At 43.8% G+C, this 24585-nt stretch overlaps 1 protein-coding gene across 2 annotated transcripts in view; it reads left to right on the forward strand.

Annotated features, from left to right (window-relative positions):
- The window catches only part of VPS41 (VPS41 subunit of HOPS complex), a 216769-nt gene that overhangs the window by 175384 nt on the left and 16800 nt on the right, over positions 1–24585 (forward strand). For both annotated transcript variants that reach the window (XM_075558184.1, XM_075558185.1), the window contains 4 exons: positions 3430–3567; positions 11188–11242; positions 13686–13826; positions 15313–15449. In XM_075558184.1, coding sequence (XP_075414299.1) covers positions 3430–3567; positions 11188–11242; positions 13686–13826; positions 15313–15449 — 471 coding nt within the window. The remainder of the gene's footprint in view (positions 1–3429; positions 3568–11187; positions 11243–13685; positions 13827–15312; positions 15450–24585) is intronic.

The following is a 24585-nucleotide window of genomic DNA, read 5'->3' on the forward strand; positions in this document are numbered from 1 at the left end:
ATTCCCTTTTTCTCCAGTTCCTATCTGTACCAGTGTATATCCTCTGGTCTAGCCAGATTTGTAAGGTAAAATTGGGATCATGATAGTTCGGGAGGAGGAAGCATTTAGGAACTAGAGGAAAGTTGTATGTTTCATCATTGTTACATCACACCCTGACTGGCTCGTCTCCTCCCTGAGACTCTTCTGTAAGGGGATGTCCAGTGCCCTGCAAATGGACTTTGGGTCTCCACTCCGCACTCCACCCCTCATGCACTATGGTAAGATTTTTTTTGTTCTGATGATGCCTGATACCTGATCCCTTCAACACCTCATGATCGCACAGGCTGGTGTGCTTCTTCCATATGGGATTTTTTGCTTCTGAGCTGAATGGCCGCTTGTTTGCCTTTAAGATCCCGGATGCTATGTCTTTTGATAGCCGGGTACCATCAGCTTTATTCACCACATTTGCTTATTCATCCGCTTTGTCTTCAACAGTTGTATCGGAAAGGTGAGCATCATAGAATGCCAATTTAATAGAACAAAATATTCTTGCGTTGAGGGAGTACTTGAGTGGAGGCTCAATGTCCTTCTGCTATATTAACATTAAACCTATAAATATATGCACATAGATCTATTTCCCCACACTCATACATATATTTGCATATGTGCATGCCTTTATTTAGACATCTATAAATGCTCTTTGCCTCCTAGCTCTTTCCTCTATTTCCTTTGACTTTCCTCTTTTCCCATTATCGTGCTCAATCTTCATTTGGGTTTCAGTAATTCCTCTTGGTTACATTACCCTTGATCATGCCCTACCAGGCCTCCTACACCCTTCTCACCACCGATTTGGATCGCTTGTTGTTCCCTTGTCCCTGGGTTTGTTAACACCACTACCTTTCCCCCCTTCCCCTCTCCCATGTCCCCGTGGAACTGTCGGTCCTGTTGCTTTCTCCTCCAGACTGTTCATCCAGCCTATCTTATTTAGACAGGCCTGTGGAGATAGTAACATGCACCAAAACAAGACCGAGCACAACCAAGCAACAATAGACAATGACAGAAAAAACACAACAAGAAAGAAAAGCTTGTAGTTAGTTCAAGGACAGTTTGTTGGCCTCTAGGAGTGTTTTGCAGTCCAATCTGTAGGTGCACCATGCCCTGGGGGTTGGGGTTTTTGTCCCTGATTGTGGCACTTGATGATCTCCTCTCCGTCTCTAATTGTGGTGGTTGTGCTGTTTGAGACCCATTATTCTAGGCCTGAGGGGAAGCACACCTCTGACTCTGCATTGCTGTCCTCGTGGTAATAAAGGAAGAGTAGGTGTAATCTCTGTCATTGAAAAAGAACCAGACAAGAGAGGCCTTTGGCAGAAGTAGTGATTAAAGAGGCGCTGAACACAGGGTGTGTACTTGTATCCTTGTCCACCTTTTGGCACCCAGTAGAAGCTTAAGGCTTTTGTTTGGGCCTCAGTTTTGTACCTGACACTTTTGCTCTGGTACTTTTTTCCCAGGGGTCACGCAGATGCTACTGTGGTATTGTTCATGCTCAGCAGCTTAAGATTACCTGCTTACCCAGGCAAGGCTCTCTTGGACTGGCCTCCTAGGCATGTGTCTGTAAAGCAGTGACTTCTGGCCTGCTTAAGCCATGAGACATTACTGTGAGCCGGAGTTATCTCTGGTGCGTGTGATTCATGCTGTCCTGTGATGGAGAGAGAGACCACACTAGAATGGCTCTGTCTCCCCCATCAGGAAGGGTATTGTCTCTATAAATCGACCCAGCATAGGGAGCAGAGGCTTCCTATCTGGTGTGTGCTTCTGGGAAGCAGCAGCATGGATCACACCCTGTGGAGGACACCAGGGTCAGGGGTGGGCAGGGACCCTTCATCAGACCGGCCTGATTATACATCAGCCTCAGTCCAAGCGCCAGTTCGGTCTGGTTCCTCTGACCGCCTCACACTGCCCTTGGGCCAGGTGGACCTGTACCCTGCGTAGTGGTTCCTCAGTGCTGTGTCTGTCATGGTTAGGCGTATCTAGCACGTCTCTCCCTGTCAAACAGCTGATGTCAAAATGAGCCGGCTTCTTGCGCATCACAGCTTCTAAGACTGATTAGGAACCAACCACTCTCAAGCTGATTCAGCTCTTCCCGCCTCCGGTGGCGTCTGGGGGTTTTGTGTGCATTTCCTATTTCCCATTAACTAAACATTGCACATTGATTTTTAACCTCTGCTTAATGTATTGGCAGGCTTAGTCTTGCTGTGAGAAGAAAATGAATGACTCACTTCCTGTGAGGTCCATTAGCTTTTTCAGGCAGTGAGGGTAAGGAATGCATTTTGCAGATCGGTTCCTAGCACCTGTAGCCTACGTGATTTTCACTCGTGTCTCCCTGCCGCTAAGGTAACATTATTGCCACGTCCGCTGGTAGCTCCTCACCTGCTTTGGTTTGGATGTGCACAGATCGCAGTGACGTAACCGAGAGGGGACGTAGAACGTGTGAAAACTAAGGTGCCGCTTGCAGCTGGTGTCTTTATAAGCCCGTGCTTCAGACTGCCTCCTCCTTGTACAAGAGAATTTTATGACCTAGCAAGACTACCACTCACCCATGATCTTTGATCTAAGCCGAAGCAGGTGGTGACAAAAGGAACCAGTCGCCCCAGTGGTAGCATATCCGCAGTGCTTCGCATGTGCCAAGCACAGTTCCGCGTGACTCACAATTGGCACCTCGTGCTTTTGTTACGTGCTGTCCGGGCGGTCGCCACTCATAGTGACCCTGTGTCCAGCCAAGTGATTCACTGCCGCGTCCCACCCCATCCTCACAATGGCTGTTATGTCCGAGCCCGTTGTCAGGGCCACTGTGTCGATCCACCTCATGGTCAGTCTGTTTCACCAGCCTTCTACTTTGCCAAGCACAATGACCTTTTACAGCAGCGGTTCTCAACCTGTGGGTCGCCACCCCTTTGGGGGTCAAACAACCCTTTTACAGGGGTCGCCCGATTCATCACAGTAGCAAAATTACAGTGATGAAGCAGCAACGAAAATATTTTTATGATTGGGGGGTCATCACAACATGAGGAACGGTATGAAAGGGTCGCGGCATCAGGAAGGCTGGGAACCTCTGTTTTACAGGGACTGGTCTCTCCTGCTAACAGGACCAAAGTACGTGCAACCCTCACAGCAGTTTAATACAGGCTTTGCAGATACGGAAACCGAGTCAGAGAACGTAGGGACTTGTCCGAGGTCACAGGGTCGGTGAGTGGAAGGGCCAGGGCCCAGGGCGTGCTTCTGGAGTGAGGACCAGAGTCTCCTTGCCGTCCGCAGCCGCCTTCTGTGCACATCTTCATCTTCAGATGGCTTTTGAAAACTGCTTCTCCCTTGACGACTCAAGGAGGCTGTTTAGAACTGCAAATAACAGTGCGCTCCTTTGACTCTCCACGGTGTCTCTTCTGTTGCTTTCAGTATTTGCATAAGCTCTTCAAGAGGGACCATCATAAGGGGCAGTGCTACCACGAAAAGCAGATCAGCCTCTACGCGGAATATGATCGCCCCAACCTGCTTCCATTTCTCCGAGATAGCACCCACTGTCCACTTGAAAAGGTAAGTCACAGGCTCCCCACGGAGACACTGTGTTTCAAAGTTGCCGTTTTTGCAGCTCTGTTCTGGTCCTCCAGTCTCTTCTCACTCACCTCTGTTCCAAGAGAAGGCCGTGGGTTCCGCTGGCACGCTTTAATGATAAGTGGAGGTCTTGCTTGGTGCGATGCGGGTGAGGAGCTCAAGCATTTCTGTGAGAAGCCTAATGGAATAACGGGTTCATCCGGGGTCTAGGACTCAATCAGCCCTCCTGCAAGAGTCACAGGGAGGCCGGGTCCAGTGCTTCGCGAAGAGTGGGCCTGCAGCAGCAGCCGGCCATGTCCACTGTCCGAGAATCACTCCAGTCAGGGAACACAGGTGCTCAACCAAGGGCCTTAACTCGGGTCCCGGCTTGAACACACCTCTGCCCCTGCTGTGTTCCTCTGTATTTCTCTAACCACTTTCTACGGTACTTGTCTGTTTAATATGGAACCCTGGTGGTACGGTGGATTTCCTATTGCTTTGCTAATGTCAAGTTTAGCGGTTCAAAACCATCAGCCTCTCCGTGGGAGAAAGATGACACTTTCTACTCCCATAAAGCATTAATGTCCCAGGAACACACAGGGGCAAATTTAATGTGTCCTAGAGGGAAAAATCTGCATTTGATATGTGGGGCCCTACGACCTTTTTCTAAAGAATAAACTTGGGAATACCTTGTTGTTGTTGTTGTTGTTGTTGTTGTCAGCTGCTATCCAGTTGGCCCCCAACACAAGGTGACCGCATGCACGTGGGATGAAATGCTGCGTAGTCCTGCACCCTCCTGAAAATGGACTGCAGACCGGTGTGGTTCAGAGGAGATGCACGGGGTGATTTTCAGAGGCTGACTGCCAGGTCTTTCCTCCTACCACTCCCATGGCCTCACTTTGAAAATAAAGGCAGTTAGTCCTGTCTTCTATCATTGCAATGCCACATACCCCGGTTATGTCCTCACTGACTATCTCGTGATCTGGCATTTTGCATTTGCAATCATACCTAAACCATTAAACCATTTGACTCTTTCATGTCTTCCTGCCCAGCTATGAGGTGCAGAGAACGCTGGTTGTGATGGTTTAGCTCTCTGTATCTGCTTGGCTGGACCAGCATGCTCAGTAGTTTGGCAGTTGTGTAATGATGTGCTCATCCTCCATTTTCTGATCGAACGTGGCCATCTTTCCTTTTCAAAGAACACTAATTTTGCATAGCAACTTGGTCTGTGGAGCCTAGTACTGTTGGAAAATGAGGAGTGGGTACAACCTATCAAAAGAGTGGACATCTCTTAGCATTTGAGCAGCGTCCCCTCATTCCTTTTTCGCCTTCTGAGGAAACATCCCTGGAGGACATGACTGTCTCCAGAAAGAACCATGCACGTGTGGGTGTCTAACAGCCCTGGCTCCCTAAACACAAACCAAACAGGAGACACATCCAAATTCCAGTGTGTTCCTCACACACTGTCAGCCCGTGCTAGTTTAAAGTTTTAAGCTCAGCTGCTTGACCCGGCAAAGAGAGCATTCATGAAAAAGCAGCCCTACATGTGTCTCGGGAGCCTGTGTGGCTTAACCCACCCAGAGGTACCTAAGGAGAAAGGCCTGGTGATCTCTTCCAGAAGCTTGTATCCTAGAAAACCCTGTGTTTTCTACCCTGCACACATGACTTGGAGTCACCTCAAGCCACAGTTGACTTGACAGCAATGGTACAGCAGGTGCAACGACATGGTCTGTATGTGGAAGACTGTATTAAGAGCATGGGGTAGAGGTTCTAGGCCTTTTCTTTTTTTTTTCCTGCTTTGCAGTAAAAAACAACAGCATATAAAAGAATACACAACGGCATCCTGAAACCGATTATGTTCTAAATGGAATTGTTAGCATGTTTTTTTTCCTAATTATCTCATTTTCTCTGAAAGAATGTTTTAACCAGATAAAGATGATTATGGTGGAGGCAAGCCATTATGAAGTAGCAAGTCAGTAATCCACATTTAAAAATCACTTCAGTGGCCATTGACGTTACAGATCATTGAGACTTCTTCATAAGATATTATTCTTTGTAATCATCCTTTGTGGGAAATCTTCTTGCTGAGATACCCAAAGCCGCCTTAAAGGGGAGATTTCTCACATATTTCCTCATGACGGGTTTCATTCCCTCTCCACTAGTAATAGGAAGTCTGTATACTTCATCATCTTAGAAACGAATTCCTTTGTGTTTACTTGTAACATGCAGAATCTTCCATATGTACCGATGCATGAATAGCAGTTTTTGTTTTTCCTCCAATCGTTTGATTTTACCAGGAATGCAGATTTAATTATTTTCTTTCCTCTTTTGCCCAAAGAGAGACTGATAGCAAATGTGATCTTTTCTTTTATATTCAATATATTAAATATAAGCACTTTTACATTACATATAAAACTAAGCTCTTTAAATTCTAATACCTCTCCCCACCTAAAGAGAACTCTACTTCAGAGGAATCTATAGATTATTTAATGGTTGCTTAAAAATAGTTTGGTGTCATGTATTAAATGGGAAATGCTGCAGGTAATCCTGAGCGGATTAACCCACTGTGATTGATAACTCAGTGCTGGCAGACTTGTAACTAGACCTTCCTCATTTCTCATAGTGTGTGTTTTCTGGGATGGGTTACCTGTTAAAAAGAGACAGGACTCATAACAGGAAAACGGTCGGAACCTCCACAATCCATAGCTTTTAACCAAAAGCTTTGGAGAGACCTGCACACCATCCAATACGCCCTTTAGGGTCTTCGTTAGCAGTGGCCAGTGTTCAGGATTTAAAGTCACCACTTACTTTTGAAAATCAATCATGAGCGGTAATGAATTTTGTTTTACTCTAACGGAGAGGCGGAGTTTGCAGGAATTATAACACCTGTAGCAATTTTAAATAGAAGAAGACAAATCCTTTATATGTATGTAGTGCTTTTTACATGGTATGCGTTCCAAGACTTTGTCTCATATAACTTCTGTAAAAGTGCAAGAGGTAGGTAGAGTAATTTGTAAATAAGAAACGAGTGCACTTTAAGGAAGTGAAAGGAACAGCCGTGAGTGCACAGTTAATAAGTTGAGGTGCCGAGACTCGGAACCTGGGACTCTTAACTTAGGGCTCATCATTGTTTTCACTTTGGCAAGGAGCCGTTTGCCAGCGATAAACGTGCAATTAAAGTAATAATCGTAGCAAGAACAATGGTAATGAAGACATCCCTCAGTGTGGCAAGGAGCCGTGGGAAGACTGTGGAATAAGCACTGGGCTGCTAACCACAAGGCTGGCGGTTCAATCCCACCAGCTTCACTAAGAAAGAAAGATGAGGCTGTCGCCTCCCACAAAGACTTACCACCTTGGAAATTCTCAGGAGCAGAGTTCACTCTGCCCCTCACAGGGTCGCTATGGGTCAGAATCAACTGGAGGCCAGTGTGGCTTTGTGTGGCAAGAATAACGAGAAACATTTTTAAAACTGTTAAACTGTCCTTTGCAATGTCATTTCCAAGAGTGGCCATCAGGCACTAGTTTTCATTTTGCAAATCTGATTTGCTTATGCCTAGAAGGGGTAGAAGCTCATGTCTGAGCTTTAGCAAATCTATACTCAGATTTATGATCCCTCTCATGTCTGATGGCATTCACAAGGTGGCAGTATTTATGACTTTGGAGGAATGAAGTTGGAGACACACAGTTTATAGATATTCATTAAAGAAATCTAAGGAGAAGATTGGATAAAATATGTCAGGGCCAACAGGCTGAGTAGAAATCATTATTTAACATTGATGCAGTTCTTATTACTGAACCCTATAAATCACTCTTTACCCCCAACCTCTATACTAAAACTTATACTGTAATTAAAATATTGGTTTTATTCATATTCTGTCCTAATTCTGTCATTTTAGTTTTTATTACTGCTTTTTCTGTATGTCTGCCTGTATGTGTGTGTAGTGTAGTGTTGACTTTAAAAATGTTTCCCCTTTTTGCCCTCTAGAGGGAGCACTCTGGCCCAGAACATTCAAGAGTCTAAATTAAGGAAACTGCTTTCCTGCCTCGTTTGTGTCCATAATAGGACGATCCTGTGAGATGGAAATACTGTCACTTTATACATTACTCAAAATTCCTAGCATTTCCAGAGTCTTTATTTTTCATTTGTTTAAAGGAACAATTTTAAGATCCTGATAGAACTTAGCTGTACACCATTTAAAAATTTCTGAGCTCCAAATTTCTGAGACTCCAATTATGTGTGAGCTTTTTGACACACATCAGCTTGCATCGCAGACCATTCTTGCCTTCAAACTTGCTTCCATCCTGTTCCCCTGTGGATCTTCATCTTTGATGCCATATAAGGGCTCAGAGCAGTACTATCCAATAGAATTTTCCTGATGATGGAAATATTCTTTTTGATGGTAACCACTAATCACATTGGCTACACAGCATTTGAAGTGCAACCAAGGTGCCCAAGGACTCAGTTGTAATTTTCTTCCATTGTCATTCATTTAAACTTAAATAGCCACATCAAACAAATGGCAGCTGTCTTGGACAACTCCTGTGAATCTCAGCCACAAACGCTCTTCATGATCGAAGATGAAAGGGTTTTCAGGCCTTCTCATAGATCTATGAAAGGGGGGACGGTTCTGTGTGGAACCTTGGGATGGCACTTTAAGGTGTCAGTAAATGTCCACGTATGAAGTTGATTTAGGAATTCCTCTAGGTATTTTGAACAATTGAAACACTCACTTGTAAACGTCCAGGATGGAAGTATAGACAGGAGTTTATGCTCTGGTAACGGCGGATTGTTGGAGTGCTCAGAGGTCAAGGGAAAGAGTTAAAGGCCAGTGATGCACACCAACCTCTTCATGTGGGGTTTCTCCAAAAGAAGACCTTGGTCATGGCCCACCGGGGTTAGCTCATCCTGGAGAGGGAGGGGGAGAATGGCTGATAGGGGGCAAGAGAGAATGTTGCCGGCAGGACACCCACCTGGGGGGTAAGAACCAATGAGCAGCAGCTCAGGTTCAGCTAGGCTTTCCCCTTCACACAGCGCTCTCTCATTTAATAGATTCACTGCCGTAGACTTCACGTGTCTGTGATCACCAGTCCATTTCAGAACATTTTCTATTCGTGCGCGTTGTTAGTTCCTCATCTCCTGCCATCCTTCTCTGACATGCCCCTAGGCTTTTATTCTTCTTCTTATATTATGAAGCAATGTTATAATGTTTATTATTGTGTTATTAATCCAGTTACCGTCTCTATAGCCCTACCTGCCTGTCCCGGATTTCATATTCAGAAAATCATACAAAGCACAAACAAGCAACCAAAAAATAATAAAACCAAAATCATTGACTAGACAAAACACAGAAAAACCGCCATCAATAGGAAAACAGAAAATATTAAAAAGTGAAACAACTTTAAAAGGGGAGATCACATGATAAGGCACTACATTTTAACCTAACTACCATCTGCCAGAGTTGACTTTACAACCTCTCTGGCTGATAGCAAGGCTATCAGAGGATGATAACTTCTTCGAGTAATCTAAGTTTAAACTGTTTAGAAAATTATGAATACATATATTTATTACATACCTAGCATGGACCAGGCTATGTACAAAGCACCAGGTTTAGAGCATGCATGCTCTCTGCAGGCAGAAACTCGGCAGACAGATGAGTAGTCAGTTTGGGTCGTGATTAAGTCTTGGGAGGAAGTGTGAGACTGCAGTGGGTGTGTGTACCCGGGATCTGAAGTGTGTGACGGGTGAGGAGTAAGGGCAACATGTCAGACCGAGGGAACGCAGTGTGACAGTGACACAGTGAACCGGGGCTGTGGGATGAAGCCACCAGAGAATACAGACACATCACAGTGACTTGTAAGTAAGCCATGGAAAACATCTCAGGCTTTCGTCTGAACAGAACAACACAAAAAGAAGCTTATGTTGGAGGCGTATGAACCAAAGTTTCCTTGTTAAACTCTTTATTATTGTATGATTAGTCTACGGACCATACCATTCACTGTCCTGGTGCTAAGCGTGTAGCATTTTGTCTATATTCTTCCCATCAGAGCTCTGTACTGTCCCTTCTCAGTACCCCCCTCCCGGAGCCCCACCCCACCCCTACCCCGAACTCTATCAGGCAGGACTAATGCTGCTTCCGCTCCTGTGGAGTCAGCTCCAATCCTTCTTCTCTGTTTTCTTTCACCTCGTTAGCAACATTTTTAGTTATTGTCATATTTTGCATCTCTCTCCACTATTTTCCACTCGTGTCCACAGTTAATGTGCCAAACCATTTTAAATTGTTAGATTTTTCATATTTTAAAATACTCTGCCCTTTTTTTTTAACACCAAAGGAAATGCTGTTCTGTGTACCCACCCATTTCTTTACATGAAATATTATTTCCTTCCCACACCCATTTTCTTTTCTTTTAATATGTTTGAAACGAACTTGTTTGGGCCGGGTCCAAACTAGGCAGCCCTGTTTGGACTAAGCTGTAGCAGGCCCAGGTCCTGCATGTGCATCCCTGCACATCCCAAAGGTCAGCAGTAGGCGGCGCCAGATAAGATAATAACCCGGGAAACCAGATGTTCCGGTTCCAAGAAAGCCACAAGGAGTCGACAAACAATTCTCCCAGGTTTCCAGACCCCTAGTTTTCCTCCTTTTTAAATTTTTTTGTGCCCACTCCTTTTTGTTGTTACTTTTTCTTGTAATTTGATAGTTTGAGTGAAAGTTTACACAGCAAATTGGTTTTCTTTTCAACAGTTTATTCATGCCATTGGTTACAATTGCAATACAATGGTACCCTTCTCACTTCCTCTGTGGATTCTCCATTTCAATTCTTCCGGTTTCCCTGCGCCTGTCTTCTGTCTTTGTTTTGGAACAAATGCTGCCCTTTTGGAGTCCTGCCTTTGATTTCACTAAGGAGTGCATGCTTTCCTTCTTGGTATTATTTTTCTGTAGGCGTTGTTAGGAGGTTCAGTTCCAGGCTTGAAGGGCAAATGAAGGCCATCATCCTGAGGGTCCTGCCAGTTTTTCTCAACCCAGTCTTTTTTCTGATCAGTCAGATATATTTTCTGCTTTACTTTGTAGAGATCTCTGCACAGAGTTCTCTTTTAAATCTTGTGAGATTGTAATAGAAATATCCCTAGTAAGTTTATTTGTTTTTACAACAAATATTTATCGGGCATTTGTTCAGTGGGGTCCGATCTGGGAAACGCAGCCGTTCACGAAGCCTTGGTTCAGTCTGTCTCCCACAGAGCTGTGGTCTCATGGGGACAGGCGCCGCGAACCGATGGCTCTGGCCCTGGTAGGAGTAGTCCTGGAAAGAGTGAGAAGATGTGATGGGGAACGTTCACCCTTTCTTCTTTTGCTGTTGCTCACGGCGTAGCCCAAGTTGGTTCCGATTTGGGTCAGCTGCTGTGACCTACTAACAGGTGCGCCTTCGCATTACCTCTCCTGAGAATCCATTGAGTGCGCTCGCCAGGAAGGCCAGAGGAGCCTGGTTTGCTGTTTGTTGGCTTGCTTTGTTTTGGTTTTAAAGAAAAGCAGTGGGAACATTCTTCTAAACTTGTAAGTTTAAGTGACTGCTGATGTTTATTCCACTTTGGTAACCCTTAGTAACGTTTTTACCCTGCTTTCATTCAAGGCTCTTGAGATCTGTCAACAGAGGAATTTTGTGGAAGAGACAGTTTATCTTCTGAGTGAGTAGCTTTTATTCATTTCAATCCCTATAAATTGAGAAATGAGGTAGCAGCATCATATACATTGCATGAGAATGGACATAGGTTTTAGATCAAGGTAACACAGAATTTAGGAACCAAGTATACAAGAATCTTAATTTATGAAAAAGGAAACTTTGTAGCACAATGGAGACCGAAGAGTTACTTGATTATGCTATGATATCAACATGTTAGCAATTCTTAAGAAAAGAATTAACACTGTGTCAGTCAACATTACAACATTTAAAATATATAGAGAGATGGGTTCAAATGTTTGTTATTCTGGTTTTCTTTGTTTTAAATGATTGCCTTCACCTTGGTAAAATATAATCTTTGTTTTTAAAAATTGTACTCAAAAATAACTGAAGGAAATAGACTTGTATGTGAGCATTTTGGAGAGGGTAGAATCTAGCCATCCCTTTCCCCTGACGCCTGCTCCTACCCCCGACTCACAAGTGCTCCTTCCCCAGTAGTCCTAAGCGGCTCACCAGCACACAATTTCCGGAAAGTTTAATGTTTACAGCACACACCCTGTGGCATCCATCCAACAGATACGCATTCATGGTAGGCAGTTCACCAGCATTTCTTCCCTGCCCTTCCTGCCCATGGTCTTTTCAACTTACACCCTCCCCTCATGCAGCATTGCACCTCAAACGACTTCCCTGGCCTTTATCATGAAAAATCATCTTCCGCTTCTCTCCCCATTTACGGGCCTGCCGATTTACTGCAGCGCATCACTAAACTGGGACAGTCTAGGTACAGGGCCACCGTCCTCTGCAGAAAGTGCTTTAGGATCTCTGTCTTGATGTGGCTTTTGTCTTGGGGTTCTAATCACAACCTCTAGCAGCTTATCAGTTTACTTCCAGAGAAACTCAGTGTAACCCAAAGAGCACTAGATTTATATTTTCTTCCTGTTACGCTGTTTTAGAAGTAGAGAAACATCTAAAGGGAGATGTGGTCAGGTTTTATAAAAATTTGAAAACCCTATACACATTTTTTAAAGAACTAATTTTAAAAAAAAACACTGGGGATAACTTTTGCAGCAAAGCAAAATACCATATATACTCAAGTATAAGCCAACCCGAATATCAGCTGAGACACCTAATTTTACCACAAAAACCGCATTAAAAATGTGCGGAACACTCATCCTGTACAGGAGTGTGTACGGCACTACAGCAGTGGTAGCCAGTGGGATTGCATTAGTTCACAGGTGGCCGTGATCAGTTGCTAACACTGTCCATGGTGAGAAGGACCCTGAGGCTGAGTCTCAGCTTCATAACAGGAAGAATGTGCAGGTGTATGTGACTGGTTCCTCCCGTGGCTACGTGAACTGTATTAAAACTGCACCAAAGGGACCACGTAAACATTAATATGAAAACAGATCAATAAGCAAGTTTCGTTTTCAAACAACCAACCTTTTAGTTCGCGGCCGAATGTGTAACACACTGCACTGCCAGGACTCTTTAAGATAATTGCCAAGATAAAGCATAGTTGTTAAATATTCTCGTGTCATGAGAGCAAGGCTCTTCCTTAACTCCTGAGTCCTGACACTACCATTTTATAGCTGTATAGTCTTCCTGACATTTTAATCTCCTCTTCTATAAAACAGAGATATGGGTAGTACATTCATCCCAGAAGTCTAGTGATAATTAAATGCCCATGAAATAATGCACATGAAGAACTTAAATGAATATGCAGCCCAAAGCAGATACCCAGTGTGTTGGTCTAGGTTGACTAGAGAAACAAATTCATAGACACTGGTGTACAAGAAAGAGTTTTATATGAAAGAGTAATTGTATATTAAGAAACCATCCCATCCCAGTCCAGATCAAGTCCATAAGTCCAATATTACCCCATATGTCAATACTAGTCCATAAATTCCTCTTTAGGCTCACACAGCCGTGCAGTGATGCTGAATGCAGGAAGATCACAGGCCAGTGGGTGGAAAGGAAAGTTTGTGGATCCAGTGATGGTGGAAGCATCTCAATGCTGGTGTGGGTCTCCATGTGACTCCTCCAGCTCAAGGACTCTGGCTGCTTTAGTATAGTTCCATGTGGCTTGTCAGCAGGAGGACGAAGTAGAGAGTCTCTCCTGCCTCCTGAGAGGACAACAGGAGTTCCCAGAATCCTCACGAGAAGGTCATGCCCACACAGAGGCTTCATTGGCTATAACCTGATTGACAGGCTAGATTCTGCCCCATCACAAGTTGACAGTAAGTTATGTAACTGCCACATCCAGTAACTAGAAGCCATTTGCTCTTCACTACATTATAGACAGAAAAGTGCAGTGAATGATAATGTTACTAAGAAACCATCTGTAGCTTAATTTTCAAACTGTGTCAACAAATTAGAGGATATGCGCTCTCATGGAGAAAAGAAATCATTAGAGGATTATAAATCAAGTTTTTCTCATATCTGTATCTTAGGCCGAATGGGTAACAGTCGGAGTGCTCTGAAGATGATCATGGAAGAATTACATGATGTTGACAAAGCAATTGAGTTTGCCAAGGAGCAAGATGATGCAGAACTCTGGGAAGATCTGATTCTGTACTCCATTGACAAACCACGTAAGCAGACAAGCCATCTACAGTGTCAGTGCATTCTCACCATAGCCAGACAGCGCTGGAGTAATCGGGTTTTTACGTTTGTTTGTTTGTTTGTTTGTTTGTTTGTTTTGTTTTAAGACATATTACTCTAAAAATATAGCGAGGATTCACAGAGATGAAAGGTCAGCTGCATTATAAAGATTCTCAATGTTTCCCATGTCTCCTTGCATTCCCCCAGTGTGGCAAAGCACCTGATCATTTGAAAGCTGCCCCTGTGTAGTGTACCTCCGCCTACATCAACCCAATCAAGTGTCATCCGGGTTGGATGTTGTTGTTTGTACATAGGGGGCGTTATTTTTAAAGTACATAGTGCATGTTCAGCTCTTCAGATGTTTGCGATTAGAGCATTTCGTTTCTCTTTCCGGCCCCTGTGTAACTCGCCTCACCAGATGTTTACATGTGTGCGTTGTGGACCTTCAGCTTGACCGTTTACATTGGGTCTGCTTTCTTGGAAAGAAAACAAGCAATACCCCCAGTCCTCTCGTGAGCACACAGAAACGACTCATAAACTCACTGTAGGAGTTTTAAAAAGCACGTGCATTTTTTTAAGAGGAGGGGTTTATCTCCTTTGAGATTTGCAAATTGCAAAACCTTTTTTGGTTGTCTTTTTTGTTATCGATGTTGTTGTTGTTGTTAGGATCCATAGAGTGAATCCGTTCCAACTGAGAGCAAGCCCACATGCGGCAGCACAGCTGCTCCTGTCACAGGCCGCCCTCACCGTCCTTCCTGCACTTGAGCCCGGGGTGGCTGCCCTGGCGGAGCGTGCTGCTGAGGGTGTACTGTTCCACGGACACTGCCTTTCCGAGCGCCAGGCCTTTCTCCTGGTAACAGGTCCAACGTAGAGGAGAAGGCTTCTTGCCATCCGCCCTTCACAGAAGCCTAGTAGAAATAGAGTGTTGATCTCAGATTACAGTAGTTACATGAATATTTCCTAGGAATCTAGTTCATTTCTATATGTTAGAAGCTTATGGATCTTAAAGGCGGCAAAATGGTGGTCATGGAAAACATCATGAACTTTAAGATCTGACCTGGCTTTGAATTTGAGCTCATTACTTGCTAACTCTGTGATCTATTCCAATTCTCTTTTCTATATAATGGGGACAGATAATATTTGTGCTTTGCAGCATATTGAAGAAAACTATATAATAACTGATCCATAAACATTAGTTGCAATGAATAGTAATTGTACCCCTGTATCCCTTTGATATTGCAAACTATATTCTAAAGGTAAAATAATCACTTCTGATTGAATTTTTTTAAATTCTTATCTTTAACCTCTGCTTGATGTCACAAGCAAAGCAAAGAAAAAGTTATTTGGGATTTAGACACTGAACTGGTTTTACCTATTAACCTGAAGGAAACATCCTTTTCTTTGAGTTGCTTCTGACCTGAAATGTTACTGTACGCATCACTCCCGTGGTCATTGTGCTGTGTTGTGTTTTCATAGCGTTCATTACAGGCTTGCTAAACAACATCGGCACACACGTTGACCCCATTCTCCTGATCCACCGCATTAAGGACGGCATGGAGATCCCCAATCTGAGAGATTCCTTGGTTAAAATCCTGCAAGACTACAATTTACAGGTAAGTACCCTTTCTTACCTCCCTTTCTTAACTTTGAGGGTACATCTCCCTTCTGAGAGAACTGAAGAAAAGGCAGTGTCCTTGACCTACGATGGACAGGGAATATCGAGTGTGTCATGGCCTGCTGGCAGAGTGAACGAATCTTGCGTTGTGAGACGTACCGCTGGACGGCTCCCTAGAGGAGAACATGACAAGACATTGTCTCGCGTGCTTTTGAGAAGGATAGCATGCTCGCCAGAGTAGAAATCCACCAGAAAGAGGAAGGCCATCAAGGGGATGAAGTGGCACAACGACTGTGACAGTGGGCACAGGCACCGTGGTGACCGAGGGGCTGCTGCAGCGTCAGGAAACGTTTTCTTCTGTTGCGCATGGGGCTGCCCTCAGTCAGAGCCTAACACTCAGGGCACTAAACAGATGTCCTTTCTTGGACAGATGAGTGCGTTAAGTAAGCTGATTGACTTCAGGACAAATGTCTCTAATATTTATATTAGGTATCGGTCAGAAATGTAGCTTTTGTGAAATAATCTTATTGGCATATACTTTGCATAGCATGCAGTTAACTCGTTCGATCATCTTAGGAAGATTTGGGCTCTCATCACGACAATCAATCGCAGAACATTTTCTTCTCAGACCCGTTGGCAGCTCTCTGTTTCCACGTGATTGTTATATGTATTTAAGCTGAGATACTTGGAACATTCTTCAAGCAGGCAAGCTAGAAATACCACCCTTTTAAGAAAGTCCTCCGTTCCTCAACAATCGCTAAGTGCTCCCCTGTGGCGAGCTCCTTCTACAGAACGTGTGTGGTCGATGTAGCATGCAGCAGAGGGCCGGCAGCGACCGCGAGATCAGGCCATTCAGACATTTTTAAGGCAAAGGAATAGTATGTCTTTGGACAACCATAAATGTCTTTCAAGTAGTTCAACCATTTTTCTTTTTTTTCCTTCTTTTTTTTAATGGTTGTGTAGTTTGAAAGTTTATTAAACACGTTAAACACTGAAACAAACCTATCCATTTAAAATAAGTGACAACCATTTTTCATAAAGCCACTCAGCAACCCATTGTCAGGAACATATTAGAACCTAAAATTTTAGTTAGCTTTTGGTCCTTTTTTTTCCTGGAATAGTACAATCTTATTATACTTCATTTAGAATTTGTAATAAGAGTAATGATACCCATTCTTTTCATGTGAATGTTAACATTGCAAATTACAAAGCATCCTCATCATTTCCCAAAAGAGCTCTTAGCAATCACCATTGTACCAGGTGCTAGTTAGCTTTTGTGGGGCTTGAACGTATTGAAAACACATGTCCTTTGAAATTCAGACAGTTGTTCGTTCGTGCCTTGATTTGAAAATGAGTTCTTGTTATAACAATGATAAAATTGCTTTCCTGGAAACACGAAACCTTTTGTCAAAAGATAAGGTTGCTGATAATAAGTTTGTCCCTGGAGGAGTAGCTTTCAGCGTTTTGATGAGAATTTTCTGGGCCAGCAGTCCTTGGGAAGGCGGAAGAACAGAGTGCTGCCTGCTTCCCGGGGTGACGCCCCGGGAAGGGTCTCGGTGAAGCAGCTGAGGGGAAACTGAACCGAGCCACCCTGACTTCAGGGAGAAGTGCAGCTCAGGGCAATAGCCACGTCGTATTCTCCAGCACTTCTTTAGATTATCGAACTCATCAGTAAACACTAGGGCCTGGCTCTGTGTGTGTGTGTGTGTGTGTGTGTGTGTGTGTGTGTGTGTGTGTGTGTGTGCATATCTACATATATACGGGATTATTCTTACGTTGTACAGGAGAACTGCACAAAGTTCACACAAAAATTCCATCATCCTTTTTTAAAAGTTATTTATTTTTCCATTATCTTTTAACTCTGTTTATCCACTAACTTTTTGAAGCCCCTCTTATACATCAGAACAAAGACATTCTATCCATTATAAAGCACATGCAAAGACAGCGTCATTTTGGTATGACGTCAACAATGTTAGAATGTTTTATGTTTTCAAGAGAACGCCAAACACTTTTTGTCCTCACGGAGATATGTTTCATTTTGATGTTCGTACTGCGACACAGCAAGTTCATTGTTTTAAAGATATTGTTTACCCTTTTGTGACACAGCCACCACTGTGAGTTGCTTTCGCCTCATGGTGGTCCCGTGTGTGTATTTCAGAGTAGAACTCTTCCATTGAGTGTTCAGTGGCTGTAAGCCTGAGAGAGCAGGGAGCTAGAGTTCCCTTTTGAGGTCTGTGTGTGTAATTCAAACTGCCGACCTTTCCGTTAGTGGGTAACTGCTTCAAAAGATTTGGTGTGATGACAGTATTATCTCTGCCTTTAGCGTTTATGTTTTGTTTGTTATTTTTATCACCAGGCATTTATTTTAATTTACTAAATGTTTTGGACAATATTAAGTCTTTGGCTTCAAAGCAGATAATATTCATTCATTCAAGTGTTCATTGGCGATTATCAAGTGATAGGAACATAGTAATGAAGACAGACACATCCCCTGCTGTCATTGACCCTAGAGTGTGAGGAACTGTACCCTTGACTTTAGTGATCATCATAGTGAAACATTTTTCAGAGGTCAAGGTGGTAGTTACTGGCTATATTTTCACCTTACATGAGGGTTTAAAATTTAGTGGAACGTCACTTGGAAAACTCATATTAGAATTGTACAAATGGGAACATCATGTATAGCAATAAGATTATATAAATGGAGCATTCTGATCAGCTTATTTAAAAGAAATCTCTTTGTGAACTAGTTTCTTTTTAAAAACTTTCTTTCTTGCTCACTGTTTAGATGTCAATCTTAACTTGATAGTTATGTGGGTTTGTTGATTCCTCACTTATTTCATATCTGGTAGGACAATGCCGTTGCTTCCTTGTTTGTTTGGGCAACCACTATTTTTGTGTTATAACGTGAGTCAAGAAAAGCTCTCCTAGGACAGCGGAGGTATACCAACTCTACCATAAGGGGTTTTTGCGTTTCTTTGTTTGTTATATTTGTCTTATCAATTTTCAGGAATCTTATCAAGCCATACATTTACTTTGCAAGGATTGACTTAAGTTAAAACTTGGAATGTATGTGTATATATTTCATATGTATTTATATAGATACAATTATATACATACATACATATACATACATACCCGAGCACATGGGAACTACACCATGACAGAGTATGCTGAAGCGGACAGGGGCTGGGGCTTCGCATCATTGCTCCACCTCGTGCTGCTCACCCTTCAGGGTGCTTTGTCCCACCCCAGGTGAAGTGCTGGCAGCCTTCTGCAAGTCAAAGCACCAGTCAACCTCCTGGTTTTCTCACTTAAAGTCACATGAAAATCAGTTACTTCATTGCCACACTCCCAAGAGATAATCTTGTTCACCGCTTTTTCTATGTTAACCACTCTAGAGGCTATCATAGAAAACAGGAGTGAGATGAGGCTTTCTATTCGTGTAAAGATTTCCCATCTCAGAAACCCAAAAGGTTAGTTCTACCCTGTCCAATAGGGTCTTTACTAGTTGTCAGTGAGAGTGTATCATGGAAAAAGGCAAACCTTTAGCTTTAAGTTGAACCCTCCTTGCCTATATTACCTTACCTCCATCTGAGGCTTGGTTGGAGATTGTAGCAGGGAAATGCAACGACCCGTATACCCTTGATCAAAGGATGGGCCTCCTCTTATTGGGGAGGGTCATCCTCTTTAACCAAGCACACAGCTTCCAATGCACAAGGAGAAGTGACGGGTGAATGGGACATCTGCCGAGCCAACCAGATCAGCCGAATCAACCCTGGCAATCAATGGAGTGACAGATGTCACAGCCACACAACCCTCACCTCCTTCTTGTTGGCAGGAAGCCTCCACTTGAGTCAGGCCCTTACCAGTCCTCACAAATACTGCTCTCCCGTTCATGACCAGGGGCTTTCCCAGACTGAGACATTCCCCAGTGTCAGTCAGTTCCTTCTCCTGAGTCAGAGTCTGACTGAAACGTGCTTCAGGTGTGCTTCATTTTTTCATTCCACCTCCTGGAGTTCCTGTAAGACTTTTATGGAATGCCGTCTGGAGGGCTGTGTGCTGCCGTTGAAGAGGCAGATGAGTGATTACCATAGTCATTGTATTGCTGTCTCTTGTTCATACTGAACGTGAAGGTTGCTCAATGGAGGGAGCAGTTAACGCTTATCCAGCAAAGAGTAGGAGAAGCTAGGAAACCCAGGCTCCCGGGGTCTGTTTTATGAACTGAAATGAGGAAAAGGAAAATGGTGAAAAGTTAAGTAGGGGATAAGAGGAAAGTGAGGGTAGACTGACCGAGGACAAATATAAATATGGGTCATCAGTGTCTATGTATATTCATATCAGCCTAACTGGCCTTGGAAACCTTATTTGCTAATCATAGCACTCCTCCTCCGATTAGCAGAGCAGGGGTAACAGAGAGAAGGGTCCAGGCGTAGGGAAGAAGTGGTGTGTTAGTCTAGGTAGACTAGAGAAACACATTCATGGACACTCGTGTGTATAAGAGAATTTTATATAAAGAGTAATTCTATATTAAGAAAGCGTCCAAGTCCAGATTAAGTCCCTAAGTCCCATATTAGCCCCTATGTCCGATACCAATCTATAAAGTCCTCTTCATACTCACAAAACACAGGCAATGACACCAAATATAGGACAATCACAGGCCACTGGGTGCAAAGTCTTGGGGAGCCAGGGGCGGTAAAAGCATCTTGATGCTGGCAAGGGTCTCCGCGTGGCTCCTCCAGTTTCCAGGGCATGGGTCTGTCAGCGTAGTGCCATGTGTGTCTTGTCAGTAGAGCATCTCTCAGCAGGACGGTGGCCATGGAAGTCGGAATCCGCTAAGGAGTGTATAAAACTCCCCTGCCGAGTCAACTAGCCCTGGAAATGGATGGCGCTGGAGCGTAGGGCCTACACGGCAGTCGGCAGTCAAGACGCACACGAGAGGGACAGGAGCAACCCTAACTTTTCCGCAGACGCTACGCCGCGGGTAGGAGGGCCCTGCCGTGAGCCTTGAAGCCTAGGGCGCGGACTTGGTGGAGCCCCGCAGGTGCAGATCTTGGTGGTAGCAAATATCCAAACTTCGAGAACTTCGAAGGCCAAAGTGGGGAAGGATTCTCTGTGAACAACAATTGAACATGGGTCAGTCCGTCCTGAGAGATGGGCTAGCTCTCCATTGCCCTCAGCCAATGGAAAGGGAGTTGGGTTCAGATCCCCGACTCATTTTAAAAGTCAAAAAAAATTTTTAATTAGAGTCGGGGGGAATAGAGCATCTCCAAAAGAGTGAACAGTGAGAGAGGAGTGTCCCAGAATTCTCAAGAGAAGGCCCTGCCCACATAGAGGCCTCCTTGGCTATGATCTGATTGACAGGCTAGACTCCACCCCTTCACTCTTAATCCTCTCACGTCCCAAATTGACACCAGATTATGTAACTACAAGTGGGGAAATAGTGGAGGATGAAGGGGAAGGAATCAATGGCATCAAGAACAAATGCAAAGTATTTGGAAGAATAACAGACTAGAGGGGCAAGAATTTTCCAGGGTTGGGTTATTATTAACATTTCCAAATGAAAGAGAGGAATGAGTGTCCTTGGGGAGAATTCATGAAGAACTGAGAGCACATCCATTGACGGTTTGGTGTCATAGCTGGGGCATTTATAAGCCAGCTGCAGCATGCTTGTTGAACCAGGAAGTGAACGTGGCAGCCTATAGGTGGCTGCAGGAACACTGGAGCACACAGCTTTAGAGGAGAGGTGACTCATGAAGACAGGGCTGTCTGCAGCGCTTTATGGGACTCAGAGGAGCAGCCTTGGAAATAAATGGATATTTATTTAAGACAAAGAAATGCAGGATCTCTGCTGCATTTGCTTAAAGCGAGGTATTTACTGACAGTGGAATTTGGAGATCTGCAGTTGACACAAGGGAGTGGTGATGGAAGGAGATTAAAGAAAGTCAGGAAGGAGCGACTGATCTGAGCCTGGGCGACAGGCAGGGAGATGTGCTGTGCGGACCATGTGTGTTGTGCAGCAACTCAATGTAAGGACTTGGGCTCTGGTGAAAGTGTGGTGAAGGTCAGACCTTTTAGCCTCTGTGTGCCAGTGAATCTAACAGCTTCGCTGGCTCGTCACTCCTGGTTATGCCACGCTGTGCTTGGGGCTCCGAACATAAATCTGTTGAGAAGTCCTCTAGGTGTCTCTGAACCACTCTGCCCAAGGGAAATAACTCAAGGATTCCCTCTTCTATCCTTGGCCTCCAGGTTAGAAAATGTGCCTGACTTGGTCACAGCCTCCAGAATGCCTCAGTAAACCACCTCATAAAGCACTCTTACAAGGCCTTCATTCAGAGTCAAAATTATGGGCAGCACTGCAACCTTACGCCGTCTATTTTAAATAAATTTGAATCAGCTGGGCACAAGAATAAAATTACTATGTGTAAAGTGAATGCACATATGAGGGGGTACCCCCCCAAAAAAAACTGGAGTTGTGATGGGCAGAGTGGAGCTTTCAGTTAGTGCACTCAGTGGCGTCACCTGAGAAGGTTCACTCTGGTCATAGTGAGTTGTTTTGGTTTTTTTTTTAAAAAAAGCAATTTCGCTCAAACCTTATTTTTTTTTTTTGTGATGGCTGATTTAAGAGGAAAGTGTGAAGCTGTGAAATTTTGTTTCCTGCCCATGAAAAATGCTGCAGAAACTGTTGTGCTGTTGAACACAGCTTACAAGGACAGTGCCATGGGGAAAATGCAAGTGTCCGAATGGTTTTCTCATTTCAAAAAAGGTGAAATGTCAATTGATGGCAAGCCTCATGCTCTATGTGTATCAACGTCCTGCATAGACAAAAGTGTCGACTCATCATAGTGCATTTACCAGGACAGAGTGTTCATCAAACTTTCTATTTAGAGATTCTGAAAAGATTGCGTAATAGTGTGCAACAAAAAAGGTCTGAATTGTAGCAGATGGGAGACTGGTTTTGCCACCACGACAATGTACCTGTTCACACAGCCATCTCAGTGCACCATTTTTTGGCAAAATAAACCAGCATGCCTCTCTTGCCCCATGCACATTACTCACGTAACCTTGCTCCATGCAACTTCCTTTTGCTTCTGTGAGTGAAATGGGACATGAAAGGACAGTGATTTGATGACACAGAAGAGATGGGAAAAAAAACAGTGAGGGAGGTCTTGTCAGACATCCAAACAGATGAGTTTGAAAAATTTTTCCAAGAATGAATCATAGATTTGAAAAATGTATCAAGTGTGATGGAGAATACTTTGAAGGTGATAAGGTTGTAGAAAAATATTAAATGTATAGCATGGAAAAAAACTCCAGTTTGTGGGGAGTACTCCCTTGTTAAAAAAAACATATTTTTATGTAAACTATCCACTTAAACAGTTTGGAAATCAATATTTTATCCTCCTCTTTAAGTTTTCAAACATACTGAGGACCTATTTTTAGGAGCCCTGGTATTATAGTAGTTATGCACTGGACTGTACGCTGCACGGTCAGCAGTTCAAGGCCACCAGCTAGCTCTGAGGAAGGAAGACAGGGCTCTCTACTCCCACAAACAGTTACAGTCTTTGAATCTCAGAGAGGCAGTTCTACCCTGTCCTATAGGCTCCTGTGAGTTGGCCTGACTCAATGCCATGAGTTTGTTTTTTGAGTTTTCTTAAGATATATATGGTTAGATAATGTGTAATGCCTCAGAGTTACTGAACAGTAGGTCCTCAAAACTAGAATACAGTTGTAGGCTGGTAGGCTCTTGACTCACAATGTCCCCGTGTGTGTACTGTATAGTTTTCAGGTGAAGAACTCTTGGAAGTGGATCACCAAGCCATTCTTTCAAGGTACCTCTGAGTGGACTCAAACCCCCAACCTCTTGTTTGGAGCACCCAGGGAACTGAACACTGCACTCCCCATGGAACTATAATTAGTTGCCTACAAACCCCACAACTGCAGAGGGAGGTGGTGGAGCTGTGGGAACAGCCACGCGCAGAGTCTCTGCTGGAGCGCAGGCATCTTGTAGGGGCATTCAGAGAGAAAACGTTGCACCGAAGAAGTGGTTCAGAATGCTCAAGGGGTACTTTCTACTCAGATAGGAAGTGATTAGATACCCCCCAGCCCCCCACCCACACATGGAAAAAGGTCATATTTTTTAATGGCCTTTATATTTGTTTTGTTTCTCTAGGCCACTTACTAGGGTCTGTTATAATAGGTGAAATCCATCTCTAAAGCATTTAGCAGGTTATTTTCACATACTGCATATACTCAAGCATAAGCCGGCCCGACTATCAGCTGAGGCACCTAATTTTACCACAAAAACTGCATTAAAAATATGCTTGGAAAACTCGGCTTATACACAAGTATATACAGTACAGGTTTTTACTTAACTCTAGCTAGTCTTTTACTTTCAGGTTTTGTAAAAGAGTAGTTTCATGTCATCTTGGGTAATGAAATGATATATTGGCAAATCCAGGAAACCCCTAATTCTTGCAGATGAATTTCTTAAGCGGGAGGGGGAATCCTGGACTCTAGGATGTGCTGAGAAGCGTTCAGTGAATAGCATCCTGTGGTGAACAAGGAGAGAAGTGCCCTCCTGGGATTTCCCAGAGCCCGGATTTTGTTCATGGGCGTCAAGCATCTCGAAGGGTGGGATGCGCAATTTTTTTTTAGCCTGTTTGCACATTGAACTTACTTTTTGAAATCACTTGTTCAATTGTTAATCGGAAAGAAAACAAAAGTTGTGTGAGAAAAACAATGCTCGATACCAATGACAAAGTTAAGGAAATTGTCTAATTATCAAAGTTGAATGTTTATTATCATATATGTTTTTACATCTTGCTACCTTACTTATAAGGCCCCCGTGAGGGTCCAGTAGTTAAACTGTGGGCTGCTACCTGACAGGGTAGCAGTGGAAACCATGGGAGAAAGGCGAGGCAGCCTGCTGCTGTGGAGATTACAGAAAGCCCCTGGGAACCCGGGGGCCCATTCTATCTGTCCAGTGGCATGGCTGTGAGTCACAGCTGCCTCACTAGCAATGGGTTTGCTTTTATTTGCTATTCTTTTGTTTTTTCTTCTTCGCCTCAGTAGTAGTAATAACTAGGACCCCTTGTGGTGTAATGAGTGACAAGTTTGACTCTTGAGCACAAGTG

The sequence above is a fragment of the Tenrec ecaudatus genome, chromosome 9 (genome assembly GCF_050624435.1).
Source record: "Tenrec ecaudatus isolate mTenEca1 chromosome 9, mTenEca1.hap1, whole genome shotgun sequence".
NCBI lineage: Eukaryota > Metazoa > Chordata > Mammalia > Afrosoricida > Tenrecidae > Tenrec > Tenrec ecaudatus.